This window comes from Myotis lucifugus, unplaced genomic scaffold (genome assembly GCF_000147115.1).
Source record: "Myotis lucifugus unplaced genomic scaffold, Myoluc2.0 scaffold_2, whole genome shotgun sequence".
Classification (NCBI taxonomy): domain Eukaryota; kingdom Metazoa; phylum Chordata; class Mammalia; order Chiroptera; family Vespertilionidae; genus Myotis; species Myotis lucifugus.
In genome coordinates, this window is record NW_005871050.1 from 8731489 (window position 1) to 8749729 (window position 18241).

Genomic DNA, 18241 nt, shown 5'->3' on the forward strand with positions numbered 1-18241 from the left:
TCCATTAGTTTTTAGAGAGAGTGGAAGGTAGGTAGAGAGGGAGGGAGGGAGAGAGATTGTTTGCCTTCCACAGGCGTCCCTACCATGGCCAGGATTGAACCTATAACCCAGGTACATATCCTTGACCAGAAATTGAACCCAAAACCCTCTACTCTAACCGCTGAGCTCAGGTACATTTCCTTTTTTTTTAAAATATATTTTATTGGCTTTTTTTACAGAGAGGAAGGGAGAGAGAGAGATAGAGAGTTAGAAACATCGATGAGAGAGAAACATCGACCAGCTGCCTCCTGCACATTTCCCACTGGGGATGTGCCCGCAACCCAGGTACATGCCCTCGACCGGAATCGAACCTGGGACCCTTCAGTCCGCAGGCTGACGCTCCATCCACTGAGCCAAACCGGTTTTGGCACATTTCCTTTTGAGAGAACATTTGCTGACCAGAGTTTTCGAGTCTTCTTGACTGTTATATTTTTTTCATGGAAAAAAAGAGAATAAATTGAAGCCCAGCTAGTGTGGCTCTGTAGTTGAGCATCGACCCACGAACCAGGAGGTCACGGTTGGATTCCTGGTCAGGGCACATGCCTGGGTTTAAGGCTCCATCCCCAGTAGGGGGTGTGGAGGAGGCAGCCGATCAATGATTCTCTCATCATTGGTATTTTGTCTCTCTCTCCTCTGAAATCAACAAAAACATATTAAAACAGAACAAATAGGATTGAAATTTTGGGTTGGTTTATAAATGTTTTCTGGTCATCCCACTGAGGCATATTTTACTCGCGCCCCTCCTAATTTTAGTTGCTTTGTGCAAGCTCTTGACACTCTTAACACCGAGAGAATCTGAGGTAAATCTAGGGCTCCTAGGAAAGAAAGGGATCTAAGCAGATCTGGACTGGCTTGAGAGGAAGAGAGAGTGCTTTGGGACTTTGTAGTCTCTAGGAGGGTGGGACGAGGTAAAGCTCCACATAATGGGATGTAGATTTGCAATTTCCTAGTGACAACAAAGGAGAAAGTTCTGGCCTTTCTTACCCGCCTGCCCTGAAGTGTGTGTGTGTGTGTGTGTGTGTGCGCGCGCGAGGGGGATGGTCTCTATAAATGCTGGAAGATTTTGCTATTTTTCACTTTCTGTGTTTTTTAAATTTTTATTATTTGCTGTCTTTTCTTGTAAAGCTTATTTACAGGGTCAGTAGCGAACGAAAGTACGGATAAGAAAGAAGAAACTAGCTCAAATAGAATTGGCAAGATTCAGTGACTGACTGGACTTGCGTATGCATTAAGGAACTATTATGGCAAGGTTTTCAGTCTGGGTTAACTCTTAAAAGAATGGCCACTATTGCCACAAGAATTTGTGAGGTAAATTGAGAAAGGAAATTTTCTTTACCGTTCGAAACACAATGCTTAGAAAATGTTTGTGCAAGCAGTGTCTTGGCAAATGTTTTTCTCCTAAACGTATTTTTTCCCTAACATTTTTTTCATATTTTGCTCAACAGCCTTTATTTTATTTATTTTTATATATTTTTTATTGATTTCATAGAGGAAAGGAGGGGGAGAGAGATAGAAACATCAGTGATGAGAGAGACTCATTGATCGGCTTTCTCCTGCACTCCACCAGGGACCCTTCAGTCCGCAGGCCTACGTTCTATCCACTGAGCAAACCAGCTAGGGCCCTTAACATTTTAATGACCATTCTAGACATCTATATGACAGGAATAACGTGCAAGCAAAACCATATTTTAAAACAAATTCAGTGAAATTAACCTGATTTTTATTCATTTCATTCACCAAGTTTAGGTCTTCACCGGTCGGCTATAGTATATTTTTTTAATGGTGTCTCTATCTCTTACACACAGGGAGGGTCTAAAATTCACGTTTTCGTGTGCTTAGATACTGTGGGCAGCCCGAATTTTGGAATTGCTACCCGGGTTGCACAGCAGGATCGCGGAGGAGAGGGCCTCAGCGTTCAGTATCTCGCCCTGGCTCGCTGCCTGCAGCAGCGACCCGCGCAGCCCACCGCGCATGTCAAAGTGGCGCTGCGTTCCAGATTGTATAAGGCCGTGCACATGGACGAGCCCACCCTCCAAATCGTTTGGTAAAGTATCATAGAAGCCCGGATGTGCGGGGGCCCGAGTGGGGGCTGGAGAGGGAGCAGGAGCGGGGACCGGAGAAGGGGCAGGAGCTGGGGGCCGGGAGACGGAGGAGCTGCCGTCTACCCATGAGGCAGCGCGCGTAGTTATATACCGCCACCGCGGTCTGGGCAGCTCATTCGGCGCTGAGAGGCGGGGGGGCGGCTGCTGTGGCAGTAGCCGCCGCCCAGTGTTTTCGCGCTCCTCCTTTTTCCTCCTTCCCTTTCTCCTCCTCCTTAGAGTCCCAGTCTGGCCGACCTGTTCTGCTCGCGGTAAGTGTCCGCCACCCCCGCCTTCGCCTCAGGGGAGCGGGCGGAGGCTGTCGCTCGTGGCGATGACCGCCTGGCTCTGAGGGCGGCGTCGTCGGTGGCCTGTCGGTGAGGAAGGGAGGTTGAGGGTCTGGATGCGGCGCGAGTCCAGGATAGTCCAGGGCGCGCGGAGGAGGGGACGGCGGGGTGGCGCGGTGGCGCTGTGCCGGGTGGGCCACCATCTTGCGCCATCGCTGGCGAGGGAGGGACTCGGGAAGGTAGCTGTTCAGCGGCGGGGTTTGGCGGGCAGCTCAGGCCGTGGGCGCGCGGGTTGCCGCCACTGCCTCTTTATCGTCTGCGGCCTGTGCGTGGCTGTCGGTCCCCAGACAGGTTTTGGCTTTTCTTTCTGGAGACAACTCCCTTCGGTCTTTTGTACGTTTCACGTCGATGTCTAATGAGACCCGCCTACCCCTGAGTCTCTAAAAGAGACGAGAGAAGGTTCCGAACTTTAAGGCTTCAGAGGCCCTGGGGCCCATCGTTTACGTGTAGGTTCCCCCACCCAGATTACTGGTCGTCGAGTGCTCACACCCTTGTTCTTGCCAAAGGGACTTCGCTCCTCCTTATAGAAATCGTGCTCCATTCCGTTATTGTCTAGAGGAGAACAGCCCCGGGAAGAAACGTGGAGTTAGAGACACATTTTTTTTTTAACAATGAGCTTTGCAGGTTTTATTTTAATGGAAAAAATTATCTCATTCTGAGATTTTTACCCTTCTCTAGACGCGGAGGGAGTTCCTTTGAACTTACCTCAAGTTTTAATGCTTTTATTAAGGGGAAATGAGAATAAAATGTTAAGTGTACCAGCTTCTGCAAGCACAGGAAATCTTCAAGGGATTCTCTTTGTTTGCAAAGATTTTTTCGTTGCTTTTATTTTTAATGTGTGGACTTAAATTTCGCCTTTTGTTTTCAGTTTTGGTCTGTGAGTTTTAGTGTCTTTTAGTGCCATTAAATATAGAATTGAAACCAAGAAATAATGCTTTAAACTACAAAAGTCTTCTCTTAGCATTTGTGAGATGTCCCGCTTTGGGGGGTTACTGTGAAAACTCAAACTGCCTCCTTAAGGATAAATTTTACTTAACCTATAAAGGTACTGGTTTGCTTATGAAATTAAGTTAGGGTTATATGCCCTTGATGTTATAAAATTGGTACAGATTCCACTATAATAGTATTCTACATTTATATATTTCATGGATTATTACCCATTTTGAGGTATTGATAGAACTATTTGGAAGGTGAGGAAATAGCCTCAAATAGAAGACTTTACAGAAGTCATAATGGGTAGGAATTTATATATCTGGTTCTTAAACCTAGATCTAACTCTTCAACCAGTGTTCAATTTACTGCATCATGCCCCGCTTTTCATTGCAGTGAAGTGGTTAAAGAGAATAAACAAGAAGGCTCACCCCCCCCCCCAAAAAAAAGAAATATGTTCAATTCCCCTTTCCTTTAAATTTTTTTAATACTTCAGATCTTTTCAACTTTTTAGTATTTAAATAATATTGTTATTATTTCCAAGCATGTTGAAAAGTTGGAGAATAGTCCATTGAAAAAAGTTTTGATGTTGAAAGGCTCCAAATTCCAGCTTCCCCTGTTCAACCTATTTTCCTCAGTTAAGTTTTCTAGTCTAATCCCATTTTCTTCAGCCCAGTGTTTTATTATTCAGCATCAACTTTTTTTTTTAGTTGAAGAGATGAGTAAGAGGAAAGGAATATATAATTCTGTACCTCCTCTTCTCTCTGATTTGTTCTCTTTATTCAAGAGGACATATAGAGCCATCCAAAAATATGTTTGTTGCTGATAGAAAAGGGGAGATACCTAAATGAATACATTTTTTTGTAAATAAAAAGAAATCCATAGTTTTAATGACAGATAGGATATTGGAAATTTATATTTAAAATATTTTTCATTTCAAAAGTAATTTGAAAGTTCAGAAATATTTATGACTTATTCATTAATTAAATATATAACTGAATATTTTTTCTGTCTTCCTACATCAAGAGGGACTTAAATATATTTGGTTTTAGGCAGGTTGTTTTAAATAATGACTCAAGAAGATGGTTCACTCAATAATTTGTATCAAAAATGTGTGTTTAGCCCTCACTGGTGTGCCTAGTGGTTAGAGCATCAGCCCTTGAACTGAAGGGTCTGGTGTTCTTTATTTGTGACAGTATTTTAACAGTTCTTTACATGAACTAGAATGTTTTCTTTTTAGTGCGAAGTACTGCACAATAATTTTTCATGTGCTTTATTTTATCTTCTCAATAGGTATTACTGTTTCCATTTTACAGAAAAACTAAGCTCAAAGAGGTTAATTAAGCATTCTGTAGGTTTGGCGACCAGAAAGTGGCAGACTCCAAATTCACACTCATTTATTCAGCCCATGTCCAGTGTTCTCATCATTGTACTGCAGCTTTTTACTTGACATTTCCCCTAGTGGATAAAATATGCCCCTCTAAGATGTGTGTCAGGGTCCAGCTGATCAAATATGGCCCCCAAAAAATCACAGTCTTTGTACCCAATGATGATTGTTTGAAATTTATTGAGGAAGATGATGTTCTGTTCGCTGGCTTTGGTTGCAAAGGTCATGCTGTTGGGGACATTTCTGTAGTCTGCTTTAAGGTTGTCAAAGTAGCCACTGTCTCTCTTTTGGCTTTATACAAAGGCAAGAAGGAAAGAACAAGATCATAAGTTTTGATGGTGAAAACAGGATAGTAATAGATTTTCATATATCAAAAAGCAAATAATTAAATAAAACTAAAAAAGCAATGCTATTTGAATCAATGTTAATACATTGAACGAATAATATGTTTTTATGAAACAAAGTCACTGCCTATTTTTTAGTTTTTCATATCTATAATTCATATCTAAACAATAGCAAGATTTTTCTATTTGAACCTTTTCATTACCTTCATTTCTATAGCTAAATGTGTTATTTAAATACTCTCTCCCTCTGATCTTTTATTAGTCAGCATCAATTAAAGTTACAGTACTTGATGACAATGCAGTAGTAAATACAGACAAAAGCATGAGCACTGATAGGATCCAGTAATTTTACTTCTGGGTATTTATCCGAAGTAAAGATACCTACCCCCCCCCCCCTATGTTTATTGCAGCATTATTTACAATAACCATTGCGTGGAAACAATCTAAGCATCTATGGGCAGATAAATGAAGAGAGAAGATGTGATGTGATGTGTGTTTATTTTTAACAGATTTATTGAGATCATTCATATAACATACAATTCGCCCATTTGAAGTATACAATTCATTGGTTTTAGTATATTCACAGTGTTGAGAAAACACCACCACAATCAATTTTAGAATATTTTTTAGATGGCCACTACTTTTTAAAAATATATATTTTTTATTGATTTCGGAGAGGAAGGGAGAGACAGAGACAGATAGAAACATCAATGATGAGAGAGAATCATTGATTGGCTGCCTCCACATGCCCCACACAGGGGACCCGGCATGTGCCCTGACCAGGAATTGAACCGTAACCGCCTGGTCAAGGCTCAACCCCTGAGCCATGCCAGCCAGGCTAGAATATTTTAATCACCCCCAAAAGAAATCCCATACCCATTCAGAGTCACACCCCATCTCCCCCCAGCCCTCCCAGACCTAAGCAACCACTATTCTACTTTCTGTCTTTATGACTTGGCTATTTCTGGACATTTTATATACATGAAATCACAATATGTGGTCTTTTTGACTGGCTTCTTTCACTTACTAAAATGTTCTCAAGATCTATTCATATCATAGTATGTATCAGTACTTCATTCCTTTCTACAACTGAATATTCTTTCATTGTATAGGTATGTCACATTTTGTTTATCTATTCATCAATCAGGCATTTGGATTGTTTTCACTTTTTGGTCATTATCAATAATGCTGCTATGAATATTTGTGTACAGATTTTTGTGTGGACATATGTTTTCAATTCTCTCTTGCCAAGATTGGAACTGCTGAGTCATATGGTAACTTTATGTTTAATTTTGTGAGGAACTGTCAAAGTGTTTTTCCAGTGTCTGCACAATTTCATATTCCCACCAGCAGTGTATGAGGTGTCCCTTTTTCCACATCCTTGCCAATGCTTGTTATTGTCTTTTTTTTATTACAGCCATCCTAGTGGGTGCTAAATGGTATCCATTAAATTTTTAAGTATTTTCCTTGTGATAAAATACACATAATGTACTTTTTGAACTATCCCATGCAATCCATGGATTAAAATAGTACCATTTGAACTATTTTAATCCATTGTTTTAGAATTTTTTTGTAGAATGAACTCTTAAAAGGGTGTTGAATTTTAAATATTTAAATCTGAAAACAAAAACTATCTAAATAGTAATTGCAATTACTTAAAGGCAATCTCCAAAAACTGAATGGTTGTGTTCCAAGAGTTGTTTGTCAGTTACTTGGAAGTCATTTACTTGAGATTCATCCCCCCCCCCCCCATAGGAACAGTATACTAAACATGGGCATAGTATCTCTGAGTCAACAGCTGGAATGGAGAGGTCTTTTACTCTTCAGCCTATTTTAATGCCAACTCTGAGTTGCATAACCTAGACACCCTTTGGAGTTGCTATTATAGGAGCACCAAGGTTTTTCACTGCACATTTTGCTGCACATTTTGCTGCATTTCTCTAACAGATCTCCCACAGAATTCCTTGCCTTGGAACCAAAATTCTGAAGTGATGACTTAAGAGTTTTTTTTTTGTGGTGATAGTTTTGGAAGGTTCAGCTATCTTATTGGATAGCACAGCTTTAGACTGAAGTTGTGGTTCTAAATGGCACCTGAGTATTTCTGACTTTTTAGAGTGTTTGTGAATGTATTAATTGAGACTCCTTAGTGGCTGCTATGGGCCCCAAAAGCCATCTCCATAATCATAGGCAGTAGATAGGACATGTTTATATATACTATTTGTACATTTAGTACTAATTTTATGATATTTGTGTCAATAGATATTTTATATGATCATCTAATAAAAGAGTTCTTTATGAGTCTCATGGGCTGTGCAGCTGTGATTCTTAAAAATATTCTGTATTTTTGGCATTATAGTAGGTCCTTCATGCTGAGCAAGAATTGTCATGTATTTATCTACTTGACATGTGCATTACCTTAATTCTAGTTGCAGGACAAGTGATAACTATGCAAATAATGAGTTGAAGAGATTTAATAGTCAAACCTCAGAATTACGGAAATTTACTTATGTACTGAATCACTAGAGATTCTTGTATCAGTAATTCAAACATTTATAGCAGTAACTTCTTCTGGAGTTAAATTAGTTTATTTCCCCTTTGGTCTAGTTCAGGTTAAATTTGGAATTGGAAAAACTAGGAAAGCTTGCTTTTGCAGTGTGCAGATAAAGACAAATGTGAAGGCTCAATTAGCTGTTTATCCTAATAGTCAGATTTCTGATGTCTATTTTTTTTTACTTTTTTATTTTATAACTGAAATAGTTTAAGTATGTTTATTTTATATGTAAAATATGTTATGAGCATGAAAATTCTGAACACAAATTCCTGTTTCAAAGAAAGCAAAAATTTTGATAATGTTTAATGTACCACCTTTTATAAAAGCCTAAAGAATCATAGACATATAAGTTTGTAAACTTTTGAAGGCAAGGCTATTATTATTCATCTTAATTATTTTTCTAGAACTGAGCACATTACCTTGAGCACAGAAGGCAATGAGTAATTTTTTAAATCAATCTATGATGAAATTTATCCAGTTACTTTTCTGTTCCTTTTAGTCATCATTGATAAGAAACAAAAAAAGTAAACTAAAAATTTATTTGAACATGCTTTTGTATAATAATTACATTTATTTATGATATGAAGAACAAGTAACAGTTAAAGATTAATGTCACTTAGCATTTCAAAATTCACATTTAATAAAACATATTGAAGGGTGATTATTCATTTTTATAAAAGGGTACCTTTCATAGATTATTTGTAATTTAATAATTCATTAAATTTCTTGAAGTAATAAATGCTTTGTACATTCAGCATTCTATTTACTAAATTTGCATTCATTCTGAAATGAACCAAATACGGAAAGTAAGTAGCATGTGTGTATATCAAACACATCAAACTCAAAAGGTAAGCTTTCCATAGGAGAAAAATATTAAATGTGTGTACATCTAATTTAACAAATCCACCCTAATAGTAGGCATGTTTATTTTATAGGTCAGAAAATTAAGACCTAACTTACTGCCTTGTCTGGAGTCACATGGTGAGTTTGTTGGAGATCAAAATCAGACCCAAAGATTTCTGAATCCCAATTTTATGTTTCAATATTTGGTGTTAAAGTGACTCATAAAATTGATTGTTGTTATATATTGGTGCTTAGGTGACTCTACAACTTGATGGATGACAATAAACCTTTTCAACCAAAAAGTAAGTATTGCTGCTGCAAATGATACTAGTATGCGTGACTTTCTTACTTATAACCTTGCTCCATGAGAAAAGGTAAGAAAAGTATAGGTGGACACAGTTTAAAAAAAACACATTTATTATAATAATACATACTCATAGTAAAAAAGAATAATATACAATAAAAATGTTAGTAAACTAGAAATTAAATGTTTCTTCATCCAGAGATAATTACTAATATCAGTTTGGTATACATAATCAAACTTTTTTAATAATAAGCAAACTAAATTATTTCTAAATAAAATCATGCTTTATATGCCTTTAAATAATTTTACTCAATAATATACCTTGAAATATATTGACAGTGGCAGTACCTAGTTAAATCAATGAGGGAGATCTATAAACATGGATGTAAATGATTTTTTTATTATCAGTATACATGAGTCTCCCTCAATTTTTAATTTTTAATTTTTCTTAATCTTTATTGTTGAAAGTATTACAGTTGTACCCTACCCAACCCTTCCCCAGGCCCTCCCCACACTGTTTGTCCATGGGCTATGCATATAAGTTATTTGATTAATCTCTTCCCTCCTCTCCCCTTCCCTCTGAAATATGGCAGTCTGTTGCATGTTTCAGTGTCTCTGGATCTGTTTTGTAAAAGATAGCACTGCCTGACTTTGCTTAGTTTCTTAGCCTGTAAATTATCATATGTTAAGTGCCCAGTGTATATCCAGTAGACTATTGTGTGTGAGAGGAAATACAAAGGAAGAAGAAAATGTGTTCTTCACTGTCCAGGAGTTTACTTTTGAGTAAGACATGTATAGTTCAGGCACATTAATAGTGAGCAGTTTGAGATCATGTATGGTAAATTTTAAATTGCATGGAATATACTGTCAATGTAGTAAGAGGCAGAAGAAAAACAAGGTTTAATGGTTTATTGAGGAAATTTTAATTGAACCAAGAGTTGGGAAGGGGCAGGGAATTAATATTTTGTTGAATATATGCGTGAAGTTAGGTACTTTGTATGACATTTTCATAAATTTACCTTACCACTTCAATTAGGTTGATATTATACCATTATTAGAAGTGAGGAAACAGATCCAAGCAATTTCTCCAGTCATATGATTAGAAGTGGTGCAATGAAGATTTGAATTATTCAATTTGATGTCAAGTTCATGCTCTGTCTACTATACTTAAATAATGTGGACAGTCTAAGGTAAGGAGGAAGGATATTATAGATGGAAGAAGCAGTACAAATGAGGGCTTCAAGGGACAAAATGAGGATTATATTTTCAAAGTATTCAGAATATGCAAATGCTAAACAGTCAATTACTTTTTAATTTTACTTAGAGCAAGCATGTGAAACTCGCAGCCGGTCGCCAGCCACAAGTTTCACATGCTTGACTTAGAGCATTCTTTTTTTAAAAAAAAATTGTATTGATTAAGTTATTACATATGTGTCCTTATCCCCACGCTACCCCCTATCCCCCCCTCCCCACTCATGCCCTCACCCCCCTGTTGTCTGTGTCCATTGGTTAGGCCTATATGCTTGCATACAAGTCCTTTGGTTGATCTCTCCCCCTTACCCCCACCCTCCCCTACCTTTCCTCTGAGGTTTCATGGTCTGATCGATGCTTCTCTGTCTCTGGATCTGTTTTTGTTCATCAGTTTATGTTGTTCATGGCTTTGAGCATTCTGCATGTATATGTATATTTTTTAAAAGTATAGTTTAGAAAAGAATGGAATCAGTTCATAAAATTGGTTATATTTGGGAGGGTGGGAAGGTTTTTTTTTTTTGTTTTCTTTTATGGTAGGTGGACTACTAACCATGAAGTAACTTTATGCCAAGAAATGATTTTGGCATACCTGTATAAAAGGGGAAATTATATTAAAGATTTTAAAAAATAACACCAATACGTTAAGGTGTTTCTTTTATATGCACCTTTTTTATTGTTGTTAATTCTCACCTGAGGATATTTTTTCCATTGAATTTTTAGAGAGTGGGAGGGAGGGAGGATTGTGTGTGTGGGGGCGGGGGGGTAGAGAGAGAAAGAAACATTGATTGGCTGCCTCCCACATGCACCCCAACCTGGATCGAACTTGCAACCCAGGTACCTTCTTTTTCTTGGAACCAAACCCACAACCCTTTGGTGTTTGGGTCAATACTCTGACCACTGAGAGTACCAGCCAGAGCTACATATACCTTTTAATTTTGAGTTAAAAGTACAAATGACATTATTTTAACATAGTAATATTACCTTTAGAAATTACTGCATTTAAAGATGAAGTACATATGTAATTGTCTTAAAAAAAGATATTATCTAAACCAGAACCCTGGAATTATTTTGTTTTGTTTCAATTTTATTGTTTAGTTGTTCCCTATCCATGTCTCACTCTACATATCTAGCACCCTTTCTATCCATCCATATTGCCATTATATTAATTATTCCCTCACAACTTTTTAAACCAGAACAATACTAGTACATGCATAGTTTTAAAAAGGGAGATAATCTGAACGTTATAAATTTCATAACCATTGTTTCTGAAGGATGTAAAAGAACAAGAGAAAGGGTTGTGCACATGGGTATGCATGTGTTTTGGGTCTATATACTCCCATGTTTTTTTCAAGGCACCCACTATTATTAGGTTAGCTGTTTTTCTAATCATCACTTCCATATTTATAAAATTTTAAAACACACATATACATAATGTTGTCTCTTGAGTCATAAGTTTTTGCCATTATCTAATGATTTCCTATTAAGTACTATGAAGATTTTAGGTTTCTTATATTATCCTTCCCTCCAAGCATCTCCCATCATAGTTATAACTCAATTTTTGGTTAAATCCTATTTGATGTTTTTATTATGATGACCTTAATAAATTTGTTCCCTGGTGAGCATAGTACTATGGTATTATATGTTATAGATACATTTACTTTTTTCTGTTTTAAAAAATATAGCCATCAATTTAAATTTTTTATTTTTTAAAATTTGCTAAATTTAGTTAAGGTCTCTCTCTAGCCAAGTCGTCTCACACCCTTCTGTAGCCTCTTAACTCGATTTTCTACATGGTAAAACTTGTAATCTATCAATTTAATTGTGTGTGTTTTCTCCTGGAGACATTCCTCCTGGGAGTAATGTTCTCCTGCTCTACATTGCCTGGTTACTCTCTAGACCTGTTGAACAGCTATTGTCCTGGGACTTTCTTTTGTCCTTGTATTGTGTTAAATATCATGTTTTCTGCATCCTGGTCTTCCTCCTTTTTCTTTTCTTTTTAAAAAATATATTTTTATTGATTTCAGAGAGAAAGGGAGAGGGAGAGAGAGACAGAAACATCAATGATGAGAGAGAATCATTGATCGACTACCCCTTGCATGCCCCACAATGGAGATTGAGCCCAAAACTAAAGCATGTGCCCTGACCCAGAATCAAACCGTGACCTCCTGGTCCATAGGTTGATGCTCAACCACTGAGCCACGCTGGCCAGGCCCTTTTTCTTTTTTAAATTTTCATCCAAGGATATGTTTATTTTATTTATTTTTTAAAATATATTTTATTGATTTTTTACAGAGAGGAAGGGAGAGGGATAGAGAGTTAGAAACATCGATGAGAAACATCAATCAGCTGCCTCTTGCACACCCCCTACTGGGGATATGCCCGCAACCAAGGTACATGCCCTTGACCGGGATCGAACCTGCGACTCTTCAGTCTACAGGCCGACGCTCTGTCCACTGAGCCAAGCCGGTCAGGGCTGATATGTTTATTTTAGAGAGAGAGAAAGCGAGAGAGACATTGATGTGAGAAATGAGAAACATCCATTGATTGCCTCCAGTAAGTGCCCCAACTGGGAATTGAACCTACAATCTTTTTGGAGTACGGACGATGCTCCAGCCAACTGAGCCACCTGGCCACGGCTCCTCCTTCTTAAGTGTCATATTTTGGTGGATTCTTTCTAAGAAGAACAGATGAATAGGGGTATATTTTGTCTAATGTTTCTTGCCTTTATTCTTGATGAAAATATGTACCTTATACTTAATGAAAATCTTGGCTGGTTACACAATTCTAAATTAAAATTTATTTTTACTAAGACTTGTGAAAACAGTATTCTAACTTCTCTCTTTCCACTCTCATTCTCTCAGATGTCACAATATTCCCTTATCTCCAGCATTCTGAAATTTCACAATATGTCCCTCAATTGTATGTTTCTTTTCGTAATTATTATGCTAGATGCTGGTGAACCCTTTCTATCTGGAGATTTATATCCTTAAGAACTGGGAATTTTTCTTGTATTTTTTCATTTGATTATATTCCCTCTCCTTTTTCTTTTTTTCTTTTTCTGGAACTTTTATTAGGTGAGTTGTAACTTTGAAATTGATTTGCCAACGCACACGGTGGGCAAAAATAGGTTTACAGTTGTGAGTACACAGAACAGTTTATTCTTGTATTACTATTTATTATGTTATTTTCCATACAAACAACTGTAATCCCACTTTTGCTCACCCCTGTATATATATTTTAGTTCCACTCATGGGATGTTTACTCAACTTTGGCATTTGATTTTTTGCTGAATTTTGGCTATATTATTATTATCTTTTGTTTTCTGAATGTTACTTGTAATAGCTTTCTTGTCTTATCTCTCTAAAAATGTTAATTATATTCTCTCTAATTGTTTTCCTGCCATATATATTGTCTCAGTTTCCTTTGAGATATTTTATTCTGTTTTATTGTTTTTATCTTTCACATTGGAAGTTTTAGACATATTTCTGATGATCATTAGTTGTACATCCTTATTAAGAATGAGGCACCAAAATGATCATTTGCTCTGTCAGCACTTGTAGCTTGGTGGTATTCATAGTATGCTCTTTGCTTAGTTTCTTTTTTTTTTTTTTTTTTTTTTTTTTTTAAAATATATTTTATTGATTTTTTACAGAGAGGAAGGGAGAGAGATAGAGAGTTAGAAACATCGATGAGAGAGAAACATCGATTATCTTCACATGGAAGTTTTAGACATATTTCTGATGATCATTAGTTGGTACATGCCCTTGACCGGAATCAAACCTGGGACCTTTCAGTGCTCTGTCAGCACTTGTAGCTTGGTGGTATTCATAGTATGCTCTTTGCTTAGTTTCTTCATGTGAGAAATATCTAGATCTATTCTAAGATGGAATAAGCCTCGCTTAGTATTCTCTATTTTCATTATAGCACCACATTCCTGCTTTGCTCTGTGCCTAGTATCCCTCAATCTGGTTCAGTTTTTCTATTATATCTCCCACCTGTTGCCTCTTATTCTTTGCTTATCTCCCTTTTTGTTAATGTAGGAGTTTGGTGGGGGTTAAGATAATAGGTACAGACAGTCCTTTTCATAGATATAATCATATTCTAGTTATAAAACTAAAATTCAATTTGATTGGATTTGAATGTTCCTAAAATCTGTTGGCCACTGTAAATAGCTATTGTCATCCATTATTTATCTAGCTAGCATAATTTTACTAGTTCAGATATTAGGGATTGAATTTCGAGTTTCTTAATTTTGCTACTACTTACTGATTACAAATATCAATTCAGTAATTGCTATTAGGATTATCAAAGTACACGTTAAATATCATACTTTGTGTTGCAAAAAGTATTTGAAAAATAAGATTTGCTTCTCTCCTTTTGAAAATTAGATAATTCAAAAATGGCAGAACTCTTTATGGAATGTGAAGAAGAAGAACTGGAACCATGGCAGAAGAAAGTAGAAGAAAAGCAGGATGAGGATGATGATGAGCTGATCTTTGTTGGAGAGATATCAAGTTCAAAACCAGCCATTTCAAGTAAGCATTTACTTTTGGTAAAATTTTATAAGATGTTTCTATTGGAAAAACCTGTGTGCTGTCTTATATGTCCTTGTTACTCTTTAACAGTGGTTCTCAACCTTCTGGCCCTTTAAATACAGTTCCTCATGTTGTGACCCAACCATAAAATTATTTTCGTTGCTACTTCATAACTGTAATGTTGCTACTGTTATGAATCGTAATGTAAATATCTGATATGCAGGAAGGTCTTAGGCGACCCCTGTGAAAAGGTCGTTCAACCACCAAAGGGGTCGTAACCCACAGGTTGAGAACCACTGCTCTATAAGGTGAGAAGGAGCATAGAGGTCATTAAGAATTTGTGAGAATCAGAGGGAGAATGTGGTTGGGACTTGTACCTAATGGTAGTGTAAGCCTTCTGAGATTGGAAATCATAATTTTTAGTGGAACCAAGTAGCCTATTTACCTGTTTGTTTTTTTTGTTAATTTTTCTTTTTCCCCCTAAAGCCCAAATGTACCTAGAAAAGGAAGTGTTTGGACTGCTTTGTTTAAAATACCAGAATACTAAATAAGTTTCTGTTAGTCTCTGAGAGGGTTCTCATATCACAGTGTCATCTTGATTCATGGCTACAAAATGAACAGACACTGCGATTATACAATCTCTGGTCTGTGTATCAACATGGACTGTAGCTTCTGAGCACAGCCATCTTCCAGCAACTCCTGATTATATTCATGAAGGAGGAGGGCATGGTCTTCAGCCTATGTACTTGGATGATACAGGTAGTCAGCACACTTAATCCTCATACCTTTCTAGCAGAATGTGACCAGTACCAGTGTGGATTATTAGATTTCATTTACAGTAATTAGACTTATCATTGTTATAATGTTAAAGAGAAGATATTGATGACATTTCTTTAAATGTCCAATAATGTGTAAAGTGTAGGGGAATAACATACTGACTATCAAGGGAGAAAGAGGAAACAGATTCTTTCTCATTACAGTTACTTTTTTATATATATATTTTATTGATTTTTTACAGAGAGGAAGGGAGAGGGATAGAGAGTTAGAAAGATCGATGAGAGAGAAACATCGATCAGCTGCCTCCTGCACACACCCTATTGGGGATGTGCCCGCAACCAAGGTACATGCCCTTGACCTGAATCGAACCTGGGACCCTTGGGTCCACAGGCCAACGCTCTATCCACTGAGCCAAACCGGTCAGGGCGACAGTTACTTTTTTAAGCAAGGAGAATTTACAAAAGAATGTAGCCAGCATACCAGTATTTTCTTACTTACCATGGCAATGCATAATAGTATGGTTGAGAGACAAGTTTTTATTTTCTGAAAGCCTAGTTCTTCTCTTGATTCTAAACTTGGAATAGTACTTCTATTTAGTTTCATCAGAGGTAGAATAATTTATTTAATTCTCGAATTTATTTCTTGTGGCAAATTGAAAGGTGCTAAGTGGAGTGCCACTTTAAGTATAAAATGAACTAGGCATGGCCCTGGCCAGTTTTATCAATGGTTAGAGCACTGGTCTGCACACCAAAGGGTAGTAGGTTCAATTCCTGGTAAAGGGCATGTACCTGGGTTGCAGATTCACTCTTTGGCCCCAGTCAGGACACCTTACATTCAGGAGCCAACCTATCAATGTGTCTCTCTCACACATCATTCTTTTTTTATGGCCAAGTAATATTTCATTGTGTATATGTACCACAGCCTTTTTGTTTTGTCTTGTTAATCCTCACCTGAGGATTTTTTCCCCATTGGTTTTTAGAGAGTGTGGAAGGGAGGGAGAGAAGAGAGGCGAGGAGAGAAACATTGATGCATGAGAGACACATTGATTGTTGCCTCCCGCACTCCTCCAACTAGGGCCAGGGATGAAACCTGCAAGCCAGGTACGTGCCCTTGACTGGGAATTGAATCCAAGACCCTTCGGTGCAAGGGCCAATGTTCTAACCACTGAGTCACACCGGTCAGAGCTGTTCCACAGCCTTTTTATCCGTTCATATATTGATGAGCACTTGGGTTGCTTCTATATCTTGGCTATTGTAAGTAATGTTGCAATGAACATAAGGTTGCATATATTCTTTCAATTTAATGTTTCAGATTTCTTCAGACCCAGAAGTGGAATCAGTGGGTCATGAGGCAGTTCCATTTTTAATTTTTTGAGAAAATTCCACACTGTTTTCCATAGTGGCTTCACCAATTTGCATTTGCACTGACAGAGCATGAGGGTTCCCTTTCCTACACATCCTCGCCAAAACTTGTTTGTTGATTTATGGATGATAGTCCTTCTGCTGGTGTGAGGTGGTTTTAATTTGTATTTCTCTAATGATTAGTGACCATGAGCTTCTTTTCATATGTCTTGGCTATCTGTATGTCCTCTTTTGAGAAGATTTATTCAGTTCCTCTGCCCATTTTTTAATTGGATTGTTTTCTCGGTGTTAAGTTGTATGAGTTCGTTTTTTTAATTCTCACCCGAGGATATTTTTTCCATTGATTTTTAGAGAGAGTGGAAAGGAGGGAGGAGGAGGAGGAGGAGGAGGAGGAGGAGGAGGAGGGGGAGGAGGAGGAGGAGGAGAGAGAGAAAGAGAGAAAGAAACACTGATGTGAGAGAAACACATCTATTGGTTGCCTCCCACATGCGCCCCTACCAGGGCTGGGGAACCTGCAACCGAGGTACATGCCCTTGACTGGGAATCAAACCCGAGACCCCTAGGTCTAAAGGCTGACGCTCTAACCACTGAGAAAAACTGGTCAGGGTGAGTTGCATGAGTTCTTTATAAATTTTGCATAGTAACCCCTTATCTGATGTATCATTGGAGAATATTTTCTCCCATTCAGTAGGTTATCTTTTCATTTTGTTGATGATTTCATTTGTTATGCAAAACCTTTTTAGTTTGATTTAGTTTGGGACTTTTTTTTAATGCCTTGTACCTTTTCCTGATTAGCAATTTTAGGCAAATCTCAACTGTTCCAAATTTTCATTTGATTCCTCAATAACCTACAATTTATGGGTGCACATGGATACAAAAGTGAGCAATATTAAACTGATCCAGAGGGTCATGTCAGCCACAAATTTACTTCTGGTATAGTAGTAGATTTGAGATACTCTGGTAAATTCTGGGTTCAATTTACTTTGCAGTCTCTGACAATTTTCCTTTTAGAACGCAGGAGTAATGGTACAGATAATCCAATCAGTTTACCCATAATGAAACTTCTAGACTTTTAGGGGTATGAATGTGGCATGGGTATTAGGGGAGGGCTTGAGTCACAGGAACTTAAGTCTATATACAACCTTGTTCTATTATTATCTATTAAAGTCAAATAAGTTTTAAAATAAATTTATTTTTTATTTTTCAATTACACTTTACTTTCAATATTATTTTGTATTGGTTTTAGGTACCCTGTGTAGTGGTTAGACAATCATACACTTTACAAATTGTTCCCCCCAGTATTTTCAGTACCCACATGGCACCATACATAGTTACTGCAATATTATTTACTAGATTTCCTATGCTGTACTTTATATCCCCAGGACTATTTTGTAACTACCAATCTGTACTTCTCAATCCTTTCACCTCTTTCACCCAGTCCCCCAAACCTCCTCCCCTCTGGCAACCACCAATCTGTTCTCTGTGTCTGAGTGC

General features: G+C 37.5%; 1 protein-coding gene across 8 annotated transcripts in view; it reads left to right on the forward strand.

Annotated features, from left to right (window-relative positions):
* Positions 1 to 1786: 1786 nt before the first annotated feature.
* The window catches only part of ZNF280C (zinc finger protein 280C), a 53786-nt gene continuing 37331 nt past the window's right edge, over positions 1787 to 18241 (forward strand). For 2 of the 8 annotated variants that reach the window (XM_014458530.2, XM_014458542.2), the window contains exons 1-4: positions 1789 to 2389; positions 8612 to 8657; positions 8775 to 8821; positions 14463 to 14609. In XM_014458530.2, coding sequence (XP_014314016.1) covers positions 8791 to 8821; positions 14463 to 14609 — 178 coding nt within the window. In that variant the 5' untranslated portion in view covers positions 1789 to 2389; positions 8612 to 8657; positions 8775 to 8790. The other 6 variants (XM_023757984.1, XM_023757990.1, XM_023757993.1 and 3 more) reach the window with 6 other exon arrangements.